The sequence below is a fragment of the Convolutriloba macropyga genome, chromosome 6 (assembly GCF_964194025.1).
Source record: "Convolutriloba macropyga chromosome 6, txConMacr16.3, whole genome shotgun sequence".
In the NCBI taxonomy this organism is placed as follows: domain Eukaryota; kingdom Metazoa; phylum Xenacoelomorpha; order Acoela; family Convolutidae; genus Convolutriloba; species Convolutriloba macropyga.
In genome coordinates, this window is record NC_134473.1 from 34,400,197 (window position 1) to 34,425,100 (window position 24,904).

Sequence of the window (24,904 nt, forward strand, 5' to 3'; positions counted from 1 at the left end):
GGACAAGTTCAACGAAAAATTCTCATACACTCGGCGAACCTTCCGTTTATGTTCTAGCTGCAACCCTTATCATATTTTTGAGATCAACTCAAAACATTAATGGGCTGATTAAAGACCTCTGGAATTCGGATAATTTTTTTTGTTACTGAAAGCCAAACAATATTGGCCTAAAACTTCATATCGCCTGGTCATCAGTTTTGCCGTCAGGTTTTCAATTTTTTTGGGTTAAATTCTGTTTTATTTCAGAAAAATAATAATGAACAAACCTAACTTGTACATGCTGGCTTTAATTTAGAAATTCATAGATTTTCATCTTATTCAGCATGGGCTACGCTTTGTTTTTTCCCAAAGTTTTGCATCTGTAATTCGTGTGAGCCAAAATGCGAATAAGCAACGTCGGAATATTACAACTCGCATTAAAACGCATAATACTGGGCTGCCTTGTTTGACTTGAAAAAACCAGTTTGATTATTTAAATTTTTTGAATTACGGTTTTCGGTAAAGGTTGCAGGAATTTTATTATCTATATCTAAAAAGCCAGCTGAGCTATCAAACTTATTTGTGTCTTGAATTAATTATAGCAAAATAGTTCGGGCCTTTTTTTCTGAATCAAATGGTTTCCGTTTGATCTTTCACTTTGTAGTCGAGAAGCTTAGATAGTTATTATGGAGAAAGTTTGCAAATGAAGAGTTCGAGTTCAATCGCAGTTTATAATGATGGCTTGGTTTTTTATGTACAAACTCTGCTTTTTCGATAATTAATTTAAGTGATGTTTTTAATGCTTTTTTGCGTTTTTTTGTAATTAGTTTTGCTTAGGGAGGCATGCTTGCGCAATTTCAAGATAATAATTTAGTATGACACAGCAAAGAACGAAGTGCGAATCTTTTTGCCGCAGATAAGTTTTTAGCAGGTAATTATTTTAATGTTTTTTCTTTGGATTACGACGCAGTTATTTGGGTCTACAAAGAACATTTTCTATATTGTCTCATCGGTGCTTTGAAAATGGAAAATGGAACTTTTAAGTAACCAAATGTGATTGTAAAAATCTTCTGTGGTGCATGTTGCCATCTGAATTTTACCAAAATGATTTTCTCTATCAAATTTTGTGTCCGTCTTATTAGTTAGGTTGCAACTCAATGCACGGCGGCACATTAATAATATTGCTTATTTTTGTCTTCCAAGTTCTTGATTGAACAAAATTTTGATGAGAATTTTGCACGCCAAAAAATTGCACAGACTGGCAATATTTTTAAAAAGGACACCCATCCATTTTTGTTTCATTTTTACCGTAGCGCAGGTTGAGTTCTCAAAGTTCATTTTAGAGAGGCAAAAATATCAGACCTCTAAAATGGCTACATCAAATGATGAATTTGTGTCAGATTGAAACGATATCTGTTATTTCAGGTTACATGAGATCATTTTAAAAATATAGTCTTAATCTGAGCTGCGGTTTTTGCGTTTCTTTTGCTTATTCGCTTGTAACGACTATTTGTGGCTTGCTGTTTTAGCCACACGGTTCTGTAGAATAAGTTGGCTAAAAGTGAACTTTTTGTTGTTTCTTACTTTTCTCTAAGCCACAGTGAATTTAAATTTTAACCACTGCTTTAATTGCTTGTAATTAGACTTTTTAATAGATTGGAAATGTCATTTTTTGAGCCGAAGTATACGCTCTTAAAATTGTTGATCGTTGTAGAGCTTTGTTGATAACGTCGTAACAACTTTTCTTATTTTCTTAGCTTAACAATGAGGCCAAAAGCACAGTAGTGAATTAATCAACCGAACTTTTTGATCGAGCTTGAAAAGGAATTTTGATCGTAAAACGTTTTATACAATATTCAAATACAGATGATACTTTTATCTGTAAAACTATTTTTGCTTGTATGTAAGCTATCTAACAATGACTTATTTAGGCGTGATATTTTTGTAATGGAAAAATGAAGCTTTTCAAGATTTGCTGCCAATCTTAGAAGCCAGAAGATATATATGACCTGCTGATTTTTGATAAGCGTCATCAAACACTTCGTTCATGCTTAGTTGTTGTTGAATTGCTCGTTCAAACCAGACTAAATTGTTCAGAGTCAGAAAATATTAACCAAGAGCCAACATTTATTAGAAGTGCGCGTCATAATTTTGCTTGGGCCACTTTTACTTTACACGCAAATACGTTTTGAAGATCTGTTGCACGGTTGTACTTGGACATATTTCAGGAGAATATCGCAAATTTGTGGAAATGTCGCGAAAGGCGACGAGGAGAAACAGTCAAAATTTGGTCGCTCAATTTGTAGTTTTGTCTTTATTTCTGAGCTTCCAAATATCAGGTTAGTGCGCTACCCAAAACGGAGATCCAATTCCAGAGATTGTTAGTAGTCTCACTAATTATAAACAATGTAAAAGCAACTTTTGAAAACTTATTAAATATTTTTCGATTTTCCTACATGTGTTTGCCTCGTTTTGTTGAGACCTGGTTGTGTGAAGAAATATTCGAATTCTCAATATAAGATGTCTCATTTTAGTTTAGAAAATTCAAGTATTTAATTGGGTCTTTCCAATTATAGCCCCCCCCCCCCCCCTCATGAAACTATAAGTTTCTGTAGAAAATGTAATTCAAACAAAAAGCATGCTCGGACACAACAATTTCAATGGATGCTGGTTGTAACTTTGTTGACGGGCATAAAAAGTGTTTGTGGGAACGTTCTGTGTTGCGTGCACACTCGTGTTTATTTTTCTTATTTTTTTTTCAATTCTATGGATGATAAGTCTAACATCATCGTGTAAAATTCTTCCTTAGATAGCTTTTCGTGATCTATAGAAGCTTAAGATTTCTGGGACAATAAAAGCAAATAAAAGGCTCGAAGTCGATGCGGGTGCCTCTTTGTAACGAGTCAATATCAGTTCTGACAGACCGATTTACTGTCAAGAAGTGTCTGCCTTTGTTGAGATGCTACCCGGCTCTCAATATTTTCATGCATTTTTTTGTTATTGGTATTTGAAAATCGAGCACAGACAGTCGTTTAAATCTGCCGCATCTATTAAGACTAATTGATTATGACTACAAATCGTCTGCAGTTCTCATACATTTGTATAGATAAATGTATGCGTAAATGATAAATTGGTTGCTTTCGAATTTGGACGTTTTCTGTGAAAACTAAAAATTGATCAGTTGAAATATAATTTCAATTGTGTTTATTAAGTTTAGATTATCAGGTGATAACTTACTTCCGCCTATCAGTGAGAGTGAGTGTCTTTCACGAACTGTTTCATGTTGGTAGCGTTATGTGATGGGGCTGTCATTATAGAATTTGATACCAATCTCAAGAACTGCAGCACGAAATTTATGATTCGACTGATCAAAAAGGTTTTCTTTTGAGTGTCAAAATTTTAATTTCTTTCAGAGGTGAAAGGGGCACTCAACGCCACTGTTACAAGTCTGACCCAATCCTCTGTCAATTTCACTCTGGAATCAACTATCTTGAGTGCCTCGGACCCAGCTTTTGATGGAGCATTTTGGTACGTTGGTGATATTTCATGTAACTCGGACGACCCTGCCTGCCCTGGCCGTGCTCCTACTGCTGTGAGTAATGATTCCACATATCCGCCCGAAGTCTATTTCGATGGCTTACTGCCCGGACTCGTTTACTCGTTGACCATCGACGGAATCTGGACCAATGCCAGCACCAACGATCCCTCCGACTTAACATTTACGATCTGTACAGGTTTGTTGCTTATAGGCAGACATGCAAGTCATATAGGAACTATTTCCTTTTATATCACGCTAGATGATGACCCTCTATAATTGATATTCTTACACCACCTTTATAATGGTATATATCATTTCTAAAGGATAGTCGCAATACGGCCAAACAATTATTATCAATGCAGAAATCCCATCAGTTCGTTCTCTTGCACACACTAAATACATCTAGCAAAACCCAACGTTGGTTATCAAATTTTTTGCTATGATTTAAAAGTATTTCAAAAGGTACCGTGTTAGATTCAAAAAGTTGGGGGTCACTCTAGTGTATAGAAAGTACAATAAAATACTAAAAAATCCGAAACTTCGCTAACTATTGCTTGAAGCCCTTGCTCAAAAATATTACAACTTAAAAAAGCAGCTAAAATAGGCACAAATTTTAAATTTTTCAAAACTTTTATCACTTTTTTTTAATAAATTTAGAAACTATTCTTTTTATTTCATGCTATTTGTTTAAGCAATTCGTTAATGCTTCTTGTTTATGCTATTGGTAAATAAAATTTACGTGAATAAATTTAATTAAACAAAAATTAATTAAAAATGCCAGTAAGGCTTAGTGTTATGTGCACTAATATGATTGGAGGTACTCAGTATTTCTGAAGTAAAAAAGATTGCTAAATGTGCCTTCTCTGAATTCTTGGTTGAATTTTTTCTCAAACCACATAATCCTCTTTCCTATATGTATTGACCCCTTCTTCCCTTCCTGTTTTGAGAAATATTTTTCTTCGGTTTGAGGGTAATTTGTTCTGTTTCTTGTTACCTGTGATTCGTTTTTGCAAAACTGAAGTCAATGTCTCTTGTTAAAGTGATAATCTCCACAGAACGTGGGAAACTCTTAGACTGATTGGAAAACAAAACAAGATTTTTAAGAGAAAAAGGTCGCGCATTAAGTATAATAATACTTCCTCTCTCCGACCCTTCAAACTACGGGTTACTATTAAGAAGACGGCTCGTGCGAGTCCGTGCGTAGCAAAGAATCTTCAATATATCTCTCGAGAATGCAAAACAGCTTTTAAATTCTGTCACAGACACCGTTCGGAGAATCCGAAAACACTTTATATGCATTGGGGAAAGTTACTTGTACTGTTTGAACCAAAAAATACGCCGTTCATCTTTGGTTGACAACAACAACTTTTCAACACATTCCAGGGAGATAAGTGCAGTACAATTTGAAAGACACAGACACAGAAAAACCATAAAAACACAAATATTACAAACAACCATCGCATTACAAAACCCAACACCAAAAATCAGATTTTTCTTTAAGAAAATTCTCTTTAGCAATTGGTCAAAATTCAAGGTTGGTCACAGTACGTTTAGTCATGTTTTCCTGAAAATTTCGAGTTTTTCGAAAAATTTTTGTCAATTTTAATATTGCATGAGCACAATGAGACAATTTCTTTTTCAATCTCGTTGATATGTTATCGACTAGATATTGAAAATTAAACATTTTTAATAATGGAAACATCTAGAGCCGCAATTTGATTGAGTACTTTTTTATGATTTCTGACAGTTTCAAAATCGATAAAGTATTTAAATTTTCAACTTACAGAAACGCCGGACTACTGACAAAAATTATTTTGAAGGAACATTTAAATACAGAGGTGAAATGAATTTTTATTCTAGTTTTCAAATAAATATTTACATTTGTATTGGATTCTTAAACCATATGCATTTTTCAGCGAATAAACTCCCTAATTATTAAATTCTTCTGTATTTGTTTATACTAGGGGAGCTTAGATCCAACGATCTGAAAATATAAAGATTACAAATAAAAAAGATAAGAAATGATTTCCTTATCTCTTTATCAATAATGAATATAGTTGATTTGATGTTCTTTTCTTGAAACCGTTCTTTTTACGTCTTAAAATTTTTGAAAATAATAAATTGGTTGCTTCTGATCAAAAAAGAGTAATTGTTTGCAAAAACAACTCATTAGTTTTTATAAGATTGATTTTTTATGCTCTTTATTTAACCTTTTCAAAGTTGATTTGTGCTATTTTGAGAGTTCTAAGTTGCCCGAATTCTTCGATTTTCCAATCAATCTTTTCGATACAGAAAGAAATAAGAAATGGTTAATATACAGAGAAAACGAGAGAGAGAGAGAGAGAGAGAGAGAGAGAGAGAGAGAGAGAGAGAGAGAGAGAGAGAGAGAGTCGGATTAAATTTGGTGAACGAAATCTTGAAGAAAACAAAATGGTTGAATAAATTTTTGGTCAAAATAGTGTTTTCCTTTTTTCTCTAAGATACGTAAAAAAACTGAAAATTTGACTGAAGAAAAAAGTCAAGCCTGGCATTAATGTTCCCCCACTTTGAAAAAAAAATGTTGGAACAATTAGCGGTTAACTTGTTTGAAATCAGTATATCTAGTAGCGAATTTTGCTTTGAATTGACGTTTTATGTCAAATAATCGAAATTGAGTAGCTTGAAAAATTTTATAATCTACGTACGGGAAAGTTCCTTACCCCCTCTCCTGCATCTACCCACTGATCTGAAATTCCTTTAGTTTAATCTTACTAAACCAGAACCAGCCCAGCGCCAGTCGTAAGGAAGCGTCCAACGTTTGTTGGATAGTTTCTCTTAGTTTTCGCTTTTGATCGTTTTGATTTGAATTTGTTTCCAATAAAAAAAATTCAAAACATTTGTCGATGGAGGGAATGGAAAAAAAAGTTAATCGTGGAGCATTAAATGGTTATTATTTTGTTGCTGATCAGCGCGCTTTTAAGTAGGAGGAATTTTGAATTTCGCTTTCAACGCTCCAGCATCTGTCATTTTCAAATTTGGCTAAAGTTTTATGACGAATGACGTTTTCAGTTTTGTGATTGTCTTCTTGTAATTGATTCAAAATCTTCGAAAATATCTTTTTGCTGTAAATCCAATAAGTATCGAAAAAGTCTTATATTATTTTTCACTGTTTCCTCGTTTTTATCTTTTCTCTGCTGTGATTTTCCGGTTATTCTGCTTTTTTGTATTAATGTTGTATTAGGTGGTATCCATTTTTAGCAGACTTCAAAAAATAAGTTCCAGATATGCATTTTGTGCTCATTGGAGTGCGAATTCCCCGAGTCTAGTCGGTTAAAATATGGACCGCTCTATGGTGGCGATCTTTATCGATGTTTCTAATTTTAGTGTGTCTTTGTAATTTAGATTGTTTCAAGTTTGTTTTCCTTTTCGCCAAGTGATAGAAATTTTGTGCTCCGACCCCCACATTAGCAGTGAGGGAAGAATTTGGCTAATGTTAAAATAGTAATTTTTTAAAAATATTTCTAGCTTTTTTGCACTCTGCCTTTAATTGTGTCTAACGTGTAAAGGAACGTTAATAGCTGTCTTTAAAAGCTCTTAGTTTGTAACGTTGGGGAACATTGAGAATCAGTCTTTTTTACTACAGTCATTTCAGTAAGAGTAATTATTAAAGAAATAGGAATTGTTAATAATTTTTTGTGAAGGGAAAAGAAAATAAATTTTTTTATTTTGAAAAAATCTTCATTTTTCATATGAGGAGTTAAGAAATTGATAAGGTATTTAAGTTTTCATTTTACAGATACGACAGACTACTGACAAAAAATTAATTTGAAGAGAATTTTTAAATACACATGTAGTGAAATGTAGTTTTATTCTGGTTTTCAAATAAATATGAAGATTAATTAAATAAATTAAATATTTCTGTATTTCAGTATACTGGAGGAGCTTAGATCCAAAAATTTGATCTGAAAATTTAAATATCACAAACAAAAAAAATGGGAAATGATTTCCTCTACTTATCAGCAACGAATTTAGTTGATTTGATGTTCTTTTCATGAAACCGTTTTTGTACTTGTCCAAATTTTTCAAAATGCTGATTTGGGTACTTCTGATCAAACCAAAGTAATTTTTTGCAAAAATAACTCATTGGTTTTATAGGATTGATTTTTATGCTCTTAGTTTAACATTTTCAAAGTTGATTTTTGCTATTTTGAGAGTTCTAAGTTGCCCGAATTCTTCGATTTTCCAATCAATCTTTTCAATACAGAAAGTAAATATATTTTTCAAGCAAGTAACTTTTTATAAATCAAAAATAGATCATGAGGCCTCGTTTTTTCTCTGCTGTGATTTTCTGGTTATTTTGCTTTTCTGTATTAATAATTTCGGTTGTATCCATTTTCGGCAAAATTGCCAGCAGGCTTCAAAAGATAAGTTCGAGAAATCACTTTTGTGCTCACTGGAGTGCGATTTCATGAGTGTAGTCGGTTAAAAGATGAAAAGTTTTATTTGGCGACTTTTATCGAGCGTTCTAATTTTAGTATGTCTTCGTAATTTAGAATACTTCTTCAATTTTGCTTTCCTTTACGCCTGGTGATGGAAATTTTTGTTCCGACTCACACTTTAGTGGTGAGGGAAGAATTCGGCTAATGTTTATATGTTAAAGTTTTTAAAGATAGAGTGTTGATGTTTTCGTTAAAGATAGAAAAACGTTGCTGAATTGTTTGAATGGAGTTTTTTTTTTTGGCTAAAATTTTTGATAAATTTTTCAAAATTCGATTTTTTTCATCAAAAATGACACGAAATAAGCTTCTTGGTCCAATTTGTTAAAGTTTGCTAGAAGTAGAGACCTAGAAGCCACTGTTACAGACTCCATAATTTCCAAAATAGCGCTAGTTGAAATTAGGTGCCCTGTAAAGATCTTCTAGAATAATAATTTTGCCGTTTTTCGTTTTAGTTCTTATTATACAAAAGCTTCATTGTTTTTAATTTTTGAAATAAATAATTTACCGAGTGATCTACTTCACGGACATTTGGAACAACTAGGTGGATTTTTGGCTGCAAGGCAAAAATAGGGATACGTTTGACCTCATCATGCACTCTTGCAATTAGAAATTTTTAATTTTCTGTGTGCTGCTTTTTTCAAAATATTTTGCTTCATTGTTCTTCAAGTTAATTACTGACAAAATTTTCAATTCACGGCTCAATTAATAAGAGCTCATTTCTACGTTACGATGAGGCCAAATATAAATATAGTTGTTTTTCGGAGGAAACCTTATTCTTTTTATGGTTTTGACGAAGAGTTTTAGTATACTTTATAACAATTCTTGTATTTTGCTTTCATTTGTTCTTTGTACAATCTCATTGCTAATTTCCAGTGATTAGAGAATGAAATAGTTTATTCAAAAATTTCTTGTGAATAAATAGAATGCATTCGGTTGTTAACTAATGTGTTTTAAGACAATGAATATAATTGTTTTAAGAAAATTTCAGCAATTTTTTGAACTTGGGCGATTTTTTAATCTCATTTCTGTCACTTTTTAGACTGTTCTTAGCAAAAACAGGTCAAGTTTTTTCATCTAAGACCCAAATGTTTTGTTGTGGCGGGTTTTCTCAAATAACAGCTTCTTGGTTAGATACTACGTGTTTTTTCATACAAAATTTTGTGATTTTGGAGCAAATTTGCCCATTTTTTGCTGATCTTTTCTTGTTTCTTTGGTTAATTGTCACAAAACTGAAAATTCCTATTGGAAAAAGTGCTTAAATTACGAAATTCAAAACTTTTTGATTTCTTAAATTATGGTTTTAAGGGCTGCGACTCCGTTCTCTTGCATATTTTGGTTGTTTTTTTTTGAATTTGTACTTTTTTTAATGTAATTTTTTGTTGTCGTATGCACTATATATGTAGTTATAGGTTAATAAACTTTCTCATTGGCCACCTATAGATATATAATTGAACTCAATGACTAATGTCGTTATATAGCCAACGTTTTCAATGACTTTGGATTGAATTTTTTTTAGAATGAAAGTTTTCAATTTTTCCATTTTTGTTCTGGCTTTCGTAACTTCTTCGTATTTTACATTTTTCTAACTTAGCTGCATTACTGAGAGATCTCGTTACTTTTTGCGCAACCAAGTGGAAATTTCAATGTACATTAAAGGTTTTGATTGTTCTCCTTAGGGCTTAGTCAATTTGTTTCAGAATATTTTTTGAAAATTTTTTTGAGTTTTAGATACTTTTCATTGTTTGTTGTTCTTTTTGTTATCATTTCGAGATACTCTTTTTTACTAAAAGACTCTTTGATGTTCAATGGAGAGTGAAGTGGAGATTCAATCTCTTGACTTTAGTATCATATAATCTTAAGGTCTTCAACTGTGGTTTCGTAAAATTGTTTGAAATTTTTTTTAGTTCTGCTGGAATTTTTTGTTATTTTATAGTCTTATGACTATGCCTCAATAAAAACAGACAGACAGTTTTCTAAGATGTTGCAAGATAATCTGTCTATTCTTTTAGTTGTAAGCTTACCTTTGTTATAAATTCTGAATATGTTGTTTTTCTTAAAAAAAAAAGAAGAAGGATTTTTGAGTTTTGCCAATCTTATTTGTAGCTGTTAATTCGTAGCTTAGTTTCTCTATAAACAAATCACATGCATTAATTACTGAGCTACAGTTTGCTCTTCACGACGGTTTTTTTCTTGAAGTGGTCTTTGTTCTTGGTATTTCGAGTATTCATAAAATTTTTGTGAATCTTTCATATTTGCCTAATTTTTTTTTTTAGATTTTTGTTTTCTTCTTACAGTTTCACAGTAATAGTTTCTGTTGCCATTTGAAAAACAAACAAGCAAAAAAATTTTTCTTAGTGAATTTTTTTTAATTGGCTGGGACATCGTCTTCGTGAAAATTTGATTTTTTTTTACTTCTGGCTGTTTTTGTTCTTTTTGTAGTCTATCCTGGATAATGAATGATCTCAAACGCTTTTTATTGAGGTATAAATGAATCTCTAAATGATTTCATTTGATACATAATGTTTTTGATCAGTTTGACAGTTTTTTTTTCAAAGAGTGGCATCGTTTTTCCAAACTTTGCCCTTTTGCTCTTTTCTTCCGCACTTGTTATCAAGTCGCATTGAGGAATAGTACCTTTTTTCTTAATCAATTACAGGTTTTTTTCTTTAGCATAGATTTTATTTGATGCCGTTTTGATTTGGTAATTAGTTGTTTTAAAAAAATGGACAGCGAGTTTTGAAGAAATGGACAACGGGTCATTATTAATTTTTGTAAATCGCTGTCTTTTCTTGTAGTCACATTAATGACAGGTCTCATCGGCCCTCTAAGGTATATTGTTTCTGTTCATTTAATGCTTTGTTGAAAGATATAGTATTATTTCTTACCTCTTCCTCATTTGGTAGGCAGTTAAGTGAAAAATGTAGATGAGCGGGGTCGGAACTTGTTGTGCGAACGCACATAACCGAGCCTCTTTGTATCAATTAATTGTTTTTGTTGAATCTAAAAGTTTGTTTCTTTCTAGCTCCGGTGGCTCCAGACATGAGTGGTACAGGTTATGAAGCTGGAACCAATCAGATCACAATTCAGGGTCTTAGCATCAATATTCAACCGCTGGACAATAACGGAAGTCTCACTCACTATGGCATCGACAACAGCTCATCAGATGGTATTTTACCTTTTTTTTAATTGATGGCATTTCATGCACTAACTTAATGAGATAGACGTTGCATGTAAATTCCATAAATTATAAGCCATCACTGGTTGTTTGCGATTTCATTTATGGGGAGAAAACAGCCGTAAGGCTGCACTGACGCACAAACTAATTCAAAAATAATTTTGGGTGGGAAAATAATTTTTATCCGTATCAAATTTTTGCCGTTCAGTAAATGTTGCTGACTGTGCCATATTGGTAACCTTTCACATCACATCAAATTACCTACATATATTTTCCACTTCTTTCAAAGTTTTACTGACAGAGGTTGTGAAGTATTTTAGTGTAGCGGCAGTTTTTTTGCAACGTTTGTTCTCACTTGTTCTATTTTTTATTACGAGTTGCCGTTCTGACGAATAGGATATACTATATAATCATTATATATTTAGCGGTTAGTAACAAGACCATTAGGCCGATTGAAACTATTGAAAACGATTCTCGAGAAGCAGTAATCTAAATGTTTGAAGTAACAAGCATTCATAGTGTTAAATTGTAATAGGATCTTCTCCGCTACCACCCCACATGAAATCACCGACCAATCAGTTAGAAATGCATTTTGCTTTAATCGAATTCGGCTACATGTCATAGGAGGGCTTATTTTGTTCTATTAATTTGAGCATAATATGCGCATGTTCGGCTATTAATGAGGACGCCAGTAGAGCCGAAGGGAGCAGATTGCAATGAAATGAGATTAAATGCTGAATATTTCGCGTGCTCTGATTGGTTGATATTGAACTCAGCACATTAAAGGTAACTTTTTGTGAGAAAAATAATTACAAAATAGCATCACAAATGTCTATCCGTGGTCGGAACCTCCGCTCCCCCGCAATCCTAACCCGTAAGGCTGACACGAAGAGTCCGAGTTGAGCGCAACCCTTCCGCACATCATAGATAATAAAGCGGCGACAGCTAATAAAGCGACGGCGAGGTCTTATTTTGTTCTGTTTAGTTTAGCTTATGCACATGTCCGGTTATTAAGGACGACGACGGTAGAACCGAACCGATACGTGCTAGAGAGCCGACGTTATAAAGAGCTGACGTTAGAAAGCGCCGAAACTTGACTTGATTTAAAAAGAGCCGAAAAAAGTGACCTTTAATTACCCCAAAATTGTGAGTTTATTACCAAGAAAAAAACTTAAGTGGGTTAATTGGTCTCGTGTTCGGTTGTGATAGATTCATATCAAGTCCCATAAGCCACTGAGGCATGGCCATGCCCCGCGATAAATTCAAGATAATTATTTATTAACTCGCTTTCAGTTTCTTTTACTAGAAAATATTAAAATTTCATTTCTCAAATACTGGGTTATGATTGGTTGAGAATCTGGTAGTCTCATTTCAGAAGGCAATTAAAGTGGCTGCAAAATTTATCTTGAATTATCGACTAATAATTTAAATAAATTTTCGGCTCTCTTTCAATCGGCTCTCTTACAAGTCACCGAACCGAACGGAGCAGAATTACAAAAAATGAGATTTACAGCCGATTGTTTCCCCCGCTGTGATTGATTGATTAAACTTCGCACTTTTTGTGAGAAAAATACTGACAAAAGAGCGTAACGAAGGTCTATCCGTGGTAGCAACTCTCCACTCCCCGTCAGGTTTGTTGCGGACACGGAGAGGTCGAGCTGAGTGCAACCCAACTGCGCACCATAGATAAAAATGCGACAACTATTTATTTCACCATTTCTTATTAATTGCTCTCAAACGAAGTTTGTAGTAATTATATTAGTCCTGTCGGTCTTTTTTTTATGCGATTTTTCGCTTGACCAATTTTTCGTCTGACGCTTTTGACTTTTCGTCCTCAAAAACGGGATAAACAGGTAGCGCCCAGCGGGCATTAAGTGCTCTTAGAGCCTTCTAGCTCTGTTTTTCAGCTCAAACAGTTTTGGAGTCTTATACTTATGGTGTGAACAGCGGTTCTTAGAGGTTGAAGACCCCACCCCCACCCCCCCCCCCCACTGCTGACCCCCCCACTATTGCCCCCCCCACCGCCCTGTTGCCCCCCACCCCCCACCCGACTGTCGCCACCCCCATCGGCACCCCCGTGCACCCTCACCCCACCCGTGCTACTGACGAACAACCGCTAGCTAAAAACGCAAATTTATACTAATTTTGTCAATTTTTTTCAAGATTTTTGAAAATTTTTGTCAGTTTTTTAAGTTTTTTCAGCCCTAGCAGCCATAGGTGTCAAGGAATCCACTCTAGGATTTGATAATAGGTTATTGAATAGTTTCTAGTGGTAATAGAATGGTTTCAACATTTCAACACTGCGAATTTTTTGCATTTTTTTGATAAATTTTGCAAATTTTTTCAATGTTTTTGAAAGTTTTTGTCGTTTTTTAGGTTTATCCAGCCTCAAGAGCCAAGGAACTTACTCGAGGGTTTAATAATAGGTTACTATGTAGTTTCTAGAAGTAATGGAATCATTTTCAAGATTTAAACATCACGAATTTTAGCATTTTTTTGACAAAAATTGCTATATTTTTTTAAAATTTTTTGACATATATTTTCATTATTCAAGATTTTTCAGCCTCAGGGTTCAGACAACCTCCTAAAGGGTTTGATAATACGTTGCTGCATAGTTTTTAGTGGTAATCGAATGTTTTTCAATATTTGAACATCACGATTTTTGGCAATTTTTGGATAAAACTTGAATTTTTTTTTTCAAATTTTTCAAAATTTGTCATTATCTAAGTTCTTCTAGCCCCAAGAAACCTTGTATAGGCTTTGATAATAGGTTATTGAACAATTTTTATTGCGATAGAATAGTTTTGAACTTTTTAATATCACAAATTTTATCGATTTTTTAATAAAAATTATGATTTTTTCACTTTTCTTTTTGAAATTTTTGTCATTTTATTTGCAGTTTTTGAGCCTTTTTTGAGTTTAACGATTAATACTGGCCAACGAAGCTTTTTAAGTCTTGCAGATGGGTTACATGACAAAAATCCAGAGGCAACAAATGTTCTTTGAACATTTTCGTCACTGCGAATTGTGGAAAGTTTTCTTCTGAATTTTGCACTTTCAGTTTTTTATATGATGTAGTTACTAACAAGTTTAGAATCTCATAGAAAAAATTTCTAGCTCTCTCTCTTTCTCTCTCTCTCTGTGTGTGTGTTGGTTGGCGTTTCTTTCCTTCTCTTTCTCGCTCACGTTTTACCTCGCACTCTCTCTCTCTCTCTCCTTAACTCTTTTGTTGACTTCAGCGGCTGTTATGTGGCGTGATAATATCGTCTATTACCCTAGCCTCACGCCTCTTCAATCAAGCGAAAGCTAACCTCACTAAACAGTGGCTAGGTGCTGACAACCGGCCGCCGGTCGTTTGAGAGCAATTCGCCCGACGTTAGTCGGTTATGTTTTTTGTTGTACTTGAATTTAAAGCAATCAGATTATTTGGTCAATGAAACTTAAGAGTTCGGCTCTAAATTTTCTCATTCGGCATTGCGCGCGTTCGGCTCTAATTTCTAGCACCGGTTATTAGATGTCTCTTATTGGTTAATAAATTGCTCGCTTGATTTCTATTCAAGAAGAGGCCCTTTTTTGCAAAAGGCGGATTGTTAAGAAAATCCACTATTTTAGTTTTGGACTGGGTCCACTATTTTGATTTTCTTGAAAAATGCAAATATTGTTGTAGATCTGTTTTTCTATTCTACAAGGCAAGACGTTATTGTAACGGCTGCTCTCCTATCAAAGTCAAGGAAAACTTTACACCGCCCAGTTCGTTTCAGCGGTTTCAAATCTGTCCGGATATTGTGTTTTTGCAGTTAACTTTTGTGAACTGTATTATCCGCTATACTGTAGATAACCGTTGCATTACTTGTTGCTCAATTAGTCCTGATAACTAATTGCTCAGCTTTGCTGTTATAACAAACTTGTTTCTCTCAGAATAACAAAATAATTCAAATTGAAACAATCAAATTTTTTGTTGAGTTTTGTTAATAACTCAAGTTATAAACCGAATTTCGGAAATCCCGCTTCAAAAAGTTGTAGCCTTTTAACTTGGCTATGACTCTGTAAAGTTTCAACCTGCTACGGTTAGCAGTTGTAAAACAGGGCCTTTTACCCTTTGTAAATCTGATAATAATAATATTTTTCTAACTTCAGTGTTCAAACTTCTCTATTGGTTTCAATAACACCAATGTTGAACTAGAGTAGGCTTCGTTAAAGCCAGTAAGAGGAACTGACTTTTACTTGGGAACTTCGTTCCTCAAAGAAAGTTTTGAGAATATCAAAGTTAATTCTCTTTTCACCAGTCAAAGAAAAGTTAAAACTGTACAATCACTAATATGATCTACAGAAACAAGACACGATAAAAAGCAATTTACCGCTCAAAAAATGTGCTTCAACACGCATTGTATGTCAGTTTAATATAACCAAAATTGCAGATTTGAACTGATTTTTGGTAGTTTTTCAAGCTCCTTTTATGCTGCTAGTCACGTGGATTTACATGTCAAAACTACACTGTTGATTGGTGGTAGATAAGAATGGCGACAGAATGTGAACACTTTTCCATAACGTCACTTTTTCAGTGTAAATTTGATGTGATGGGAAATTTGTTAACCATGTAGAAGTTTTGTCGAATATTCTGTATCAATAACAGGTTGATTCGCAATCCAATCGCAAAGAATCTGATGCAATACTGTTAAGTCGTAGTATTGTTTTGCTGGTGGTTGAGGTAGTTCGAGTTTGAGTTATAGTTTAACTTCATGAATGATGATTGTGTACTAATAATAGTTGCTAAATGTAAATGTTGAACAAAGTGAACAAATCCGTTTGGCTTCGATAGAATGTAGCATTAAATTTCGCTTGTCACGCTATTCTAGCTTTAATGCTCGAAATGACCTTGAAGCGCTATTCAATTTGGTAATTGAGTTGATAAGTTCAGCCGCCACATCGCCGGCCCTGTTTTCCATTGCAAAAACATCTTTTCCAGGTAGTACTGGGGCGAGCTTCACTACTGGTCTCTTGTACACTCCGTCGTTCGTTCGAACTATAGCTGATCGAATCACACCGTCAGACGCTTCGATGGTCTCCGTAATTCAACCTAGGTTGTAATATCCACGCTTATCGCTGTCTTCGATCAACTAAACGAGATCGCCTTCTTTAAGGGTTTCGTTCACCGTAGATCGCCATTTCTGCCGATTAATCAGAGTTGGCAGATATTCTTTACGAAATCTGTCCCATATGAGATTTGCATATGCTTGAGTTTGTCGGAATAGTTTTCGATAATCAACAAATTCCTCCGCGCATGCAAGGTAGGGTAAGCAAACGTTCCTGTTGCCAAGCAAGAAGTGATTGGGGGTCAAAGCTTCTAAGTCATTAACATCCGAACTGACTGGAGTCAAAGGTCTCGCATTCAAAGTCAGCTCAACGATGCACATCGTTGTTGAAAGAACGCCCTCGGTGACTGATCTGTTCCCCAATACTGCATACATTGCTTTCTTGCAACTTCTCACCAGCCGCTCCCATACTCCTCCAAAGTGAGGTGCTGCGGGTGGGTTGAACTTCCATCTGATTCCTCGTTGAATTAGATGTTCTTTGATCCCTTCTTTGTTCCATGCCGCAACGTACTCTACAAACTCTCTTTCAGCTCCAACAAAGTTTGTCCCGTTGTCACTAATGATTGTACTTGGTTTACCTCTTCGAGCAATAAATCTCATTATTGCATTGAAACAACTGTCTGTGTCCAACTTAGGTACTACTTCTATATGCACCGCTCTCATAGTTAGACAAGTAAAGAGACAACACCATTGCTTTTCATTTCTTTGCCCATTCTTCACAATGAACGGGCAAAAGTAGTCAACTCCAACATTTGTAAAGGCTGTTGAAGCATCTAACTGCTCTCCGGGTAGATTGGCCATGACTGGTGCTATCGTTTGTGCTCTGCACTTTCTGCAGGTAACGAACTTGTTCTTGATTGATCTTAAGGCATTTCGTATGCCTAGTATCCACATCTTCTGCTGAACAATGTCAATTACATGCTCAGTGCCCTCGTGTTGATTGTCCTTGTGCTCGTTTCGTATGAATAATTCAACCGCGTGATGTTTCCAATAAAGCAAAATTGGATGCTTTGCATTGAAGTCCAATTGACTTTTGCCTATTCTGCCTTTGGCTCGAATAGGTCCTTCTTCGTCTAAGAAAGGGGTGAATTGTAGGATTTTGCTGCCTTTTGAATTTCCTTTTCAGCTTTGAGAGATTTCATCTCTTCACTAAACTGTTCTTGTTGTAGTAGCTTGAAGATTTTTGCTTTTGCTTTTTCTCTTTCTTTGATGCTGACTACGAGTGTTGCTGGTTTGTGTTTGTTCAATGCTCGCTGTACGTATGCCATTGTATTTACTAGTCTGTTAAAATTACTGAACGTTCCCACTGAATAACAGCTTTCTTCTCTTCAGCCTGTATCATGAAGACTGATGAGGGTATATTTTCTTCGTCTGATGCAAAGATTAGGTTCACTTGCTCTGGCCATTAGCTTTCTGGTTGTTTCAACCAGGCCGGACCAGTGAGCCACGCGTTTCTATTGAGTTCCTCAATGATGATTGCTCTGGTGCCAATGTCCGCTGGGTTGTTGATATCGTTGACATGTTTCCACTGTGAAACATCGGTTGTATCTAGTATCTCAGCCACTCGATTGGCCACAAACACTTGTTGTTTGCGATGGGAACTGTGTATCCACTGCAATTCTGTAGTTGAGTCTGATCAAAAACTGCAACTATTTATCTTCATTTCCTGTTCCTTGACTATCTGTTCTTTCAACCTCACTGCCATGACTGCCGCTTGCAATTCCAATCGCGGCATTGAAGGATGCCTCATCGGTGCCACTCTGCATTTTTCAATGACAAATGCTAATTCAGCTGAGTATTCCTTTGGTTGTGAACGTAGATAAGCCACTGCACACATTGTGTCTTCAGATGCGTCCGCAGACACATGAAGTTCGGTTTTATCCCTCTCTCTGTTGAAGTACCCTCTATTGATGCTTGTTTCAGCCACTATTGGAAGTTGTTCTTTCCATCTCAGGAATTCTTCTTCTTCACTAAGCTCCACTTCGTTGTCCCAATGTTGTCCATTCCTGGTCCAGATACCTTTCAGAAGTCGTCTCATGTGAACACTGAACGGAGCAAACAATCCGATCGGGTCAAATACTGAAGATACCAGTGACAGAATCTTCCTCTGGGTTATAGGTGCTTCAACTTCCTTGTTTAAACCTCTGCATACTTGAAGGCTATCATCAGTCACGGTCCATTGTAGTCCTAGCACTGAGGATCCCTCTGTATTGGGTTCCACTTCGACTTGCTTCGTGTTGCTGATTGACTTCAAGTCTTCTGGGGTTGCTTCGGTAACTGCATCGTTGTTGCTTATCCACTTCTTCAATTCAAATCCATGTCGTGAAAGAAGAGGTTGTAGTTGATTGATGACTTCAATTGCTTCTTCCGGGGTTTCTACTGATTTGATGAAATCGTCCATGTAGAAGTTGTTTTGTATTGCCTTTGTTGCTATTGGATACTCTTTTTCGTTATCCAGTCCCACTCGCTTGAGCGCATAGTTTGCACAAGTTGGAGAACTTTTAGCTCCAAATCCGTGACGCTGATATTCGTATATCTGAACAGGTTCATTTGTTCTTGAACGCCATAAGAACCTCAAGCAACTTCTATCCTGTTCGGGAACTTGTACTTGTAGAAACATCGATTCGATGTCAGCTGTTAGGGCTATTGGTCCCTCACGGAGTCTGAATTTTGTTCCAATTAACCCATGTAGCAGATCAGGTCCTGCTAGTAGCTTATCATTCAGGCATACTTCTTTGTACTTTGAGGCAGCATTGCAAACACGTCTTACTTTGCCAGGCTTGTTCGGGTTTATCACTGGATGGTGTGGCAAATACCATTCCTTCCCGAAGGTGCTTTTCACTTCGGACTCGTCCAAAATCTTTACGAATCCTTTTTCTACATCTGTATCTATTGACTGTTGATACAAACTCTTCAAGTTTGGGTCCCTTTGGAATCTTCGCTCCAGTGAGTAAAGCTGACCCAGGGCTGAGCTGTAGTTGTTCGTTAGGTTTGGCTCTGGTTCGCTCCACAGCATTCCCACTTCGTACCGCTCGCCTGTGAACTTCGTCGTACTCACTAGCATCTTCTGTGCCTGCAGTTCCTTCTTTGACTGACTGACGACGTTGATTTTAGACGCTTAGGTTTCTATGTCCCACCAGGTTTGGATATTCTCAGCCACTTTCACATCTTCAGTGAAGGCGAAATGACAAACAGTTTGTCTTCTTTTGCCCGTCATGGGTCCACTGACTATCCATCCTAGCTCTGTTAGAACGGCGAAAGGTTCACTTCGTGTCCCTATCTTATAGTCCAATGGGCGTTGTAGCTCATAAGCATCTTGACAAAGGATGATACCAACTTCCATCAAGTTGAAGCTTTTGTTGGGTAGAACACTCAAGTGATTGAAGCTTTGCTTCAGCTTGCTGTAGTTGTAGTTTGTGTTTCCCAAGGAAATTGACGGGTGTGCAAACGCTTCGATTGAATGCACCTTTGAATTTAGTCCCTTTATTTTGAGAGGAACCTTTTCTATCTTCAGATCCTTTGTTCCGTGTATGCCAGCTTTGTTCAGCGTCACATCGGTGCCTTGGGCTCGTAACTTCCCTTGCACACTTTGATCGATGAATGAAACCGTTGATCCACTATCGAGGAAAGCATATGTGTTCAGCCTGTTGCCACCGCTCTGTATTGAGACAGGAACTATCTGAAGAAAGCTAGTAACTTCGTTACTCTGGTTGATTGTTGCTGCGCTTACGTTGACTGCGTGATTGCCCTCATCCACTTGGTTATCTGAGTGTAGCAATCGGTTGTGCTTCTTGATGCATCCATTGATGCAACACGCATTGACTTTGCAATCTTTGATTGCATGTCCTTTGCCTAGACATCCGTAACATAAGCGTTGCTTTCTCACTGCTGCGTACCGATCATTGACACTCATGTTCCTGAATAATGGACAATTCCATGTTTCGTGAGTGCCATCAGCTAGTGGACAGTGATCATTTCGCGTTTGCTTTGTTTCTTTCACGTTCGAACTTGCATTGAAGTTCGATGTTTTCGAGAACCGTTTGTCTCTATTTGTGCTTCTTCGGTCTTCTTCTCTTCGCTCTCCCTTGAAAGCTGAAAACCCTTCGTGCGCAATTGCTATCCTTGAAAGCCATTTTTCAAACATAATCAGATCAGGCCAATCTTCATCTTTATCATCAACATAGAACCAAAATTTCTCTTTGAGAACTTGAGGTAGTTTATCTACTGCCATATACAGTGTCGAGCTTGACTGCAGATCACCAATCTGCTTGTACTCTTTGAGCACATTCACAAAGTTCGAAGCAATAACTGAGAAACTGATCAGACCTGTTGAGTCGTGAGGTTTCACCTGACTTGCTCTGCGAAGACTCTCCAGTTGTGCATCAATGATCACATGAGGCCTCCCAAATTTCCTCTCCATAATACTCCATGCAGCACCATAAAACTGTCCAGAATAGCCCATTCCAGAGATTGCTGACCTTGCCTAGCCCGTAAGTAGAGTCTTTAGATGGCCCATCTTCTCTGAGTCTGGTATTGTTCGTTGATCCACTGTAGCAATGAACATACTAGACCACTCCGTCCATTCGAGAGGGTTTCCGTCGAAGTTGTTCAACTTCAGCTTTGGTAGGTTACTGCCACCTGCGTACCCACTGTTGTATTGTAGTCCAGCTCCGGGGGAAACGTCTCGGTCTTCAACACTTGAGGAACTCGTGAACTGCGATATCGCGAGAAGTGACTATGCCTGTTCACTTCAGGGGTTACTTCGAAGCGAGCTGTTAATCGTTCTGGTGTTAGAAGGTCGTCGATCCTGTTGGCCCAGTCTGAGACATCTCTCTTTTTTGGGGTCCAGTTGAAGGGTGGTTTATCTCGAGCACCTGTTGATTGGGAACGAGCATCATCGTTCTCTAATGCTGTTCTCTTCACTTTGCACTCTAGCTCACGCTCTTCCTCCAGCAGTTGATGCTTGATTTCCAGTTCCTCCATTTGCATTTCCAGCTCTAGCCTCCTCTGCTCAAACCGTGCTTGTTCCAGTCGCATCTTGGTTTCGAATTTGATATCGAATTTCTTCATCCGTTTCTCTTGCCTTTGTTTTGCTGATGATGTTTCCGAAACATTCTCTTGGCCACTTGATGTTGCTTCATTTTGCATTGTTTGAGCAAGTGGGTTGTCTGTTGGGTAGTTGGTATTGCTCTCGCTGTCGTTCACTGCTTGGTTCGCGTTGTTTGCTCTGCTTTCTTTGCTGGTTGCGTGCCTTTGCTTATATATGCAAGCCAATGACAGTCCAAATTTGCTTTGCACTTCCTTGCTTCTTTCAGATGCTCTTCAACAAAATTAGCTTGATGGGGCACAAGCTTGTTTCGGCGCTGCAGTTGCTTGGGTATTTCTTCCTCTAGAAGGTGAACATTCTGTTGGTAGAGGACCTTTAGTTTGTTGGGTCGATCTGAATCTCAATTATTTTGTAGCCAATCCCTGTTTTGGTGTTGACTTCTAATAAATCTTGGAACTTCTTGTCGTACCTTTGAGCTGTTAAATGAGGCTCTTCTCTGCTGATTGTGCTACGATTGCCTGGTCGCCTTTTGCTTTGCTTGTTCCGTTTAAACGAGGTCAGTTCTTCAACGTGTTTTGTGAATTGCACTCGCAACTTTCGCCTTGCCTCACTGGCGTTGCGCTGTTGATTCATTTGATTTTCTTTGGGGGTGCCCTCAGCACTCTCTTCATCAGATTGGACAGCAGTTTGCCTTCCACTGTCCAGGTCGGCGGACCAAATGTAACGGCTGCTCTCCTATCAAAGTCAAGGAAAACTTTACACCGCCCAGTTCGTTTCAGCGGTTTCAAATCTGTCCGGATATTGTGTTTTTGCAGTTAACTTTTGTGAACTGTATTATCCGCTATACTGTAGATAACCATTGCGTTACTTGTTGCTCAATTAGTCCTGATAACTAATTGCTCAGCTTTGCTGTTATAACAAACTTGTTTCTCTCAGAATAACAAAATAATTCAAATTGAAACAATCAAATTTTTTGTTGAGTTTTGTTAATAACTCAAGTTATAAACCGAATTTCGGAAATCCCGCTTCAAAAAGTTGTAGCCTTTTAACTTGGCTATGACTCTGTAAAGTTTCAACCTGCTACGGTTAGCAGTTGTAAAACAAGGCCTTTTACCCTTTGTAAATCTGATAATAATAATATTTTTCTAACTTCAGTGTTCAAACTTCTCTATTGGTTTCAATAACACCAATGTTGAACTAGAGTAGGCTTCGTTAAAGCCAGTAAGAGGAACTGACTTTTACTTGGGAACTTCGTTCCTCAAAGAAAGTTTTGCGAATATCAAAGTTAATTCTCTTTTCACCAGTCAAAGAAAAGTTAAAACTGTACAATCACTAATATGATCTACAGAAACAAGACACAATAACAAGTAATTTACCGCTCAAGAAAATGTGCTTCAATACACATTGTATGTCAGTTTAATATAACCAAAATTGCAGAATTGAACTGATTTTTGGTAGTTTTTCAAGCTCCTTTTATGCTGCTAGTCACGTGGATTTACATGTCAAAACTGAACTGTTGATTGGTGGTAGATAAGAATGGCGACAGAATGTGAACACTTTTCCATAACGTCACTTTTTCAATGTAAATTTGATGTCATGGGAAATTTTTTAACCATGTAGAAGTTTTGTCGAATATTCTGTATCAATAACAGGTTGATTCGCAATCCAATTGCAAAGAATCTGATGCAATACTGTTAAGTCGTAGTATTGTTTTGCTGGTGGTTGAGGTAGTTCGAGTTTGAGTTTTAGTTTAACTTCATGAATGACGATTGTGTGCTAATAATAGTTGCTAAATGTAAATGTTGAACAAAGTGAACAAATCCGTTTGGCTTCGATAGAATGTAGCATTAAATTTCGCTTGTCACGCTATTCTAGCTTTAATGCTCGAAATGACCTTGAAGCGCTATTCAATTTCGTAATTGAGTTAGTAAGCGCAGCCGCCACAGTTATGAAGTAGATCAATTTTTCAAAAGCGCACAGAACCTTAATTTTTGAAGGGTGCCTAAAATCACCTATATAGGACCGGGGGCGCTAACGGAAAAGATCCTGTGTTTAACAATCATCACTTTATGGGGGCCGTTGGTGTAATATTAAACAACTGTTTTTGACGCATCGAGATATCGCTCGATTGTAACGATGCCAAATCCTAGTGAAACCTTTAATAACCACTGTCGAAAAACAGATGCCTTAATGTTGGTATGTACATAACAAAAAGTGTTCAACAACACGACTGATTGTCCAGTTTTTGACAAACGTTGATGAAGTATTCATCAATAATTCATTTATGTTGTTAATGCTTAAATCACGTGATAATCCAGTACTGGTGAATTTGACGAAATAACCAGTATTAAGGTTGAGTTATTTTAGTGATGAGCTGTAATGAATTTTTGAAGTAGTAAATCAGTGCTAATTGAAAATTCATGCAAAAATCACTCATAAGGTAAAATTGACGCAATAAACGATTTTTATGATTAGTGGGATTATCAATTCAAGTTGACAATTCACATATAAATTACTATAAGATATAGTTTTTAATGTTTTTGAAAATTTTATATGAAGAGGCTATTCAAAAGAGGAGTCATAACTCCTTAACTGGCACATTTCTTTTTCCAGGCAGCAGAAGTGCGGGTCCAGTAGGGAAGGCCCAAAATCTTGTCATCTTCAATCTGACGTCAGCAACGGCTTACACATTCGAGGTTTACGCCTACAACGATGGCTGTGGTGGTATGGAACCATCTCCTACCTTCTCTTCGTACAATGCGTGCACAGGTAAGTCATCAAAATAGACCAACTTGTGTTACTTGTCAAAGCGTTTCTCATAATATTTTGACGTTTCTCACCATTAATCCTAAACTAATCGGTTCTGGCTCATTGACGACACAACACACCTTAATATCCGTGTTCATAAAACTCAATGTCTTTCACAACTGAGTTGAATAATTCAAAATAGCGTCTGGAACTTCTGACCCTTTAAATTTTTACCGGCATTGAAGACCAGCGCGTGGAGTACCGTTTTTAAGTGTCGCTTCAAATGTAAAAAATAACAGGACGGCCCATGCGAGTCCAACACACGTGTCAGTCATTGCAAAAAGTTTCCTTTGATCAGAGAGAAAAAGCAATATTCTTCTATTATGTTTAATTGCTCTTGAACCAAGTTCATAACAATAATTGTAAACGTGTTGGTCTTTTTTCTGTAAATCCGCTTGACCATTTTGCGCTTTCGTTCTAGAACATTCTTTGACTTCTCAAGTGACTTTTTCACGCTTTCATTCTTCATTTTTGATTGATCTCTATTGTTCTCACTAAATCTTGTTGCTAATATAAAATCGATTGCAGCCAAGTAAAAACAAGGGATAGCCGAGTGGGCAGTGCATCTGGTTATGGAGGGGAGGTCAGTGGTTAAAATCCCGGCGTGATTGAATGTTTTTCCACCCGCCTGCCGTTCGAGAGCAATTCTTCAGACATTAGTCGGTATATGTTTTTAAATACCAAATGAGCTTTTTTGTACAATATTTAATCCAGCTTCGACAAAATTAAATATTTTTTTGACAATAATTCCATGGGACATGACATTGTTGAAAATTAACACTGGAA

General features: G+C 36.5%; 1 protein-coding gene across 1 annotated transcript in view; it reads left to right on the plus strand.

The window, feature by feature from the left end:
* The first annotated feature begins 1,634 nt into the window (after positions 1-1,634).
* Positions 1,635-24,904, plus strand: part of LOC142341300 (uncharacterized) — a 146,057-nt gene continuing 122,787 nt past the window's right edge. Inside the window, exons 1-4 of the mRNA XM_075392222.1 lie at positions 1,635-2,318; positions 3,393-3,713; positions 11,018-11,161; positions 23,924-24,079. Of these exons, the coding sequence (XP_075248337.1) occupies positions 2,231-2,318; positions 3,393-3,713; positions 11,018-11,161; positions 23,924-24,079 (709 nt within the window). The 5' untranslated portion in view covers positions 1,635-2,230. The remainder of the gene's footprint in view (positions 2,319-3,392; positions 3,714-11,017; positions 11,162-23,923; positions 24,080-24,904) is intronic.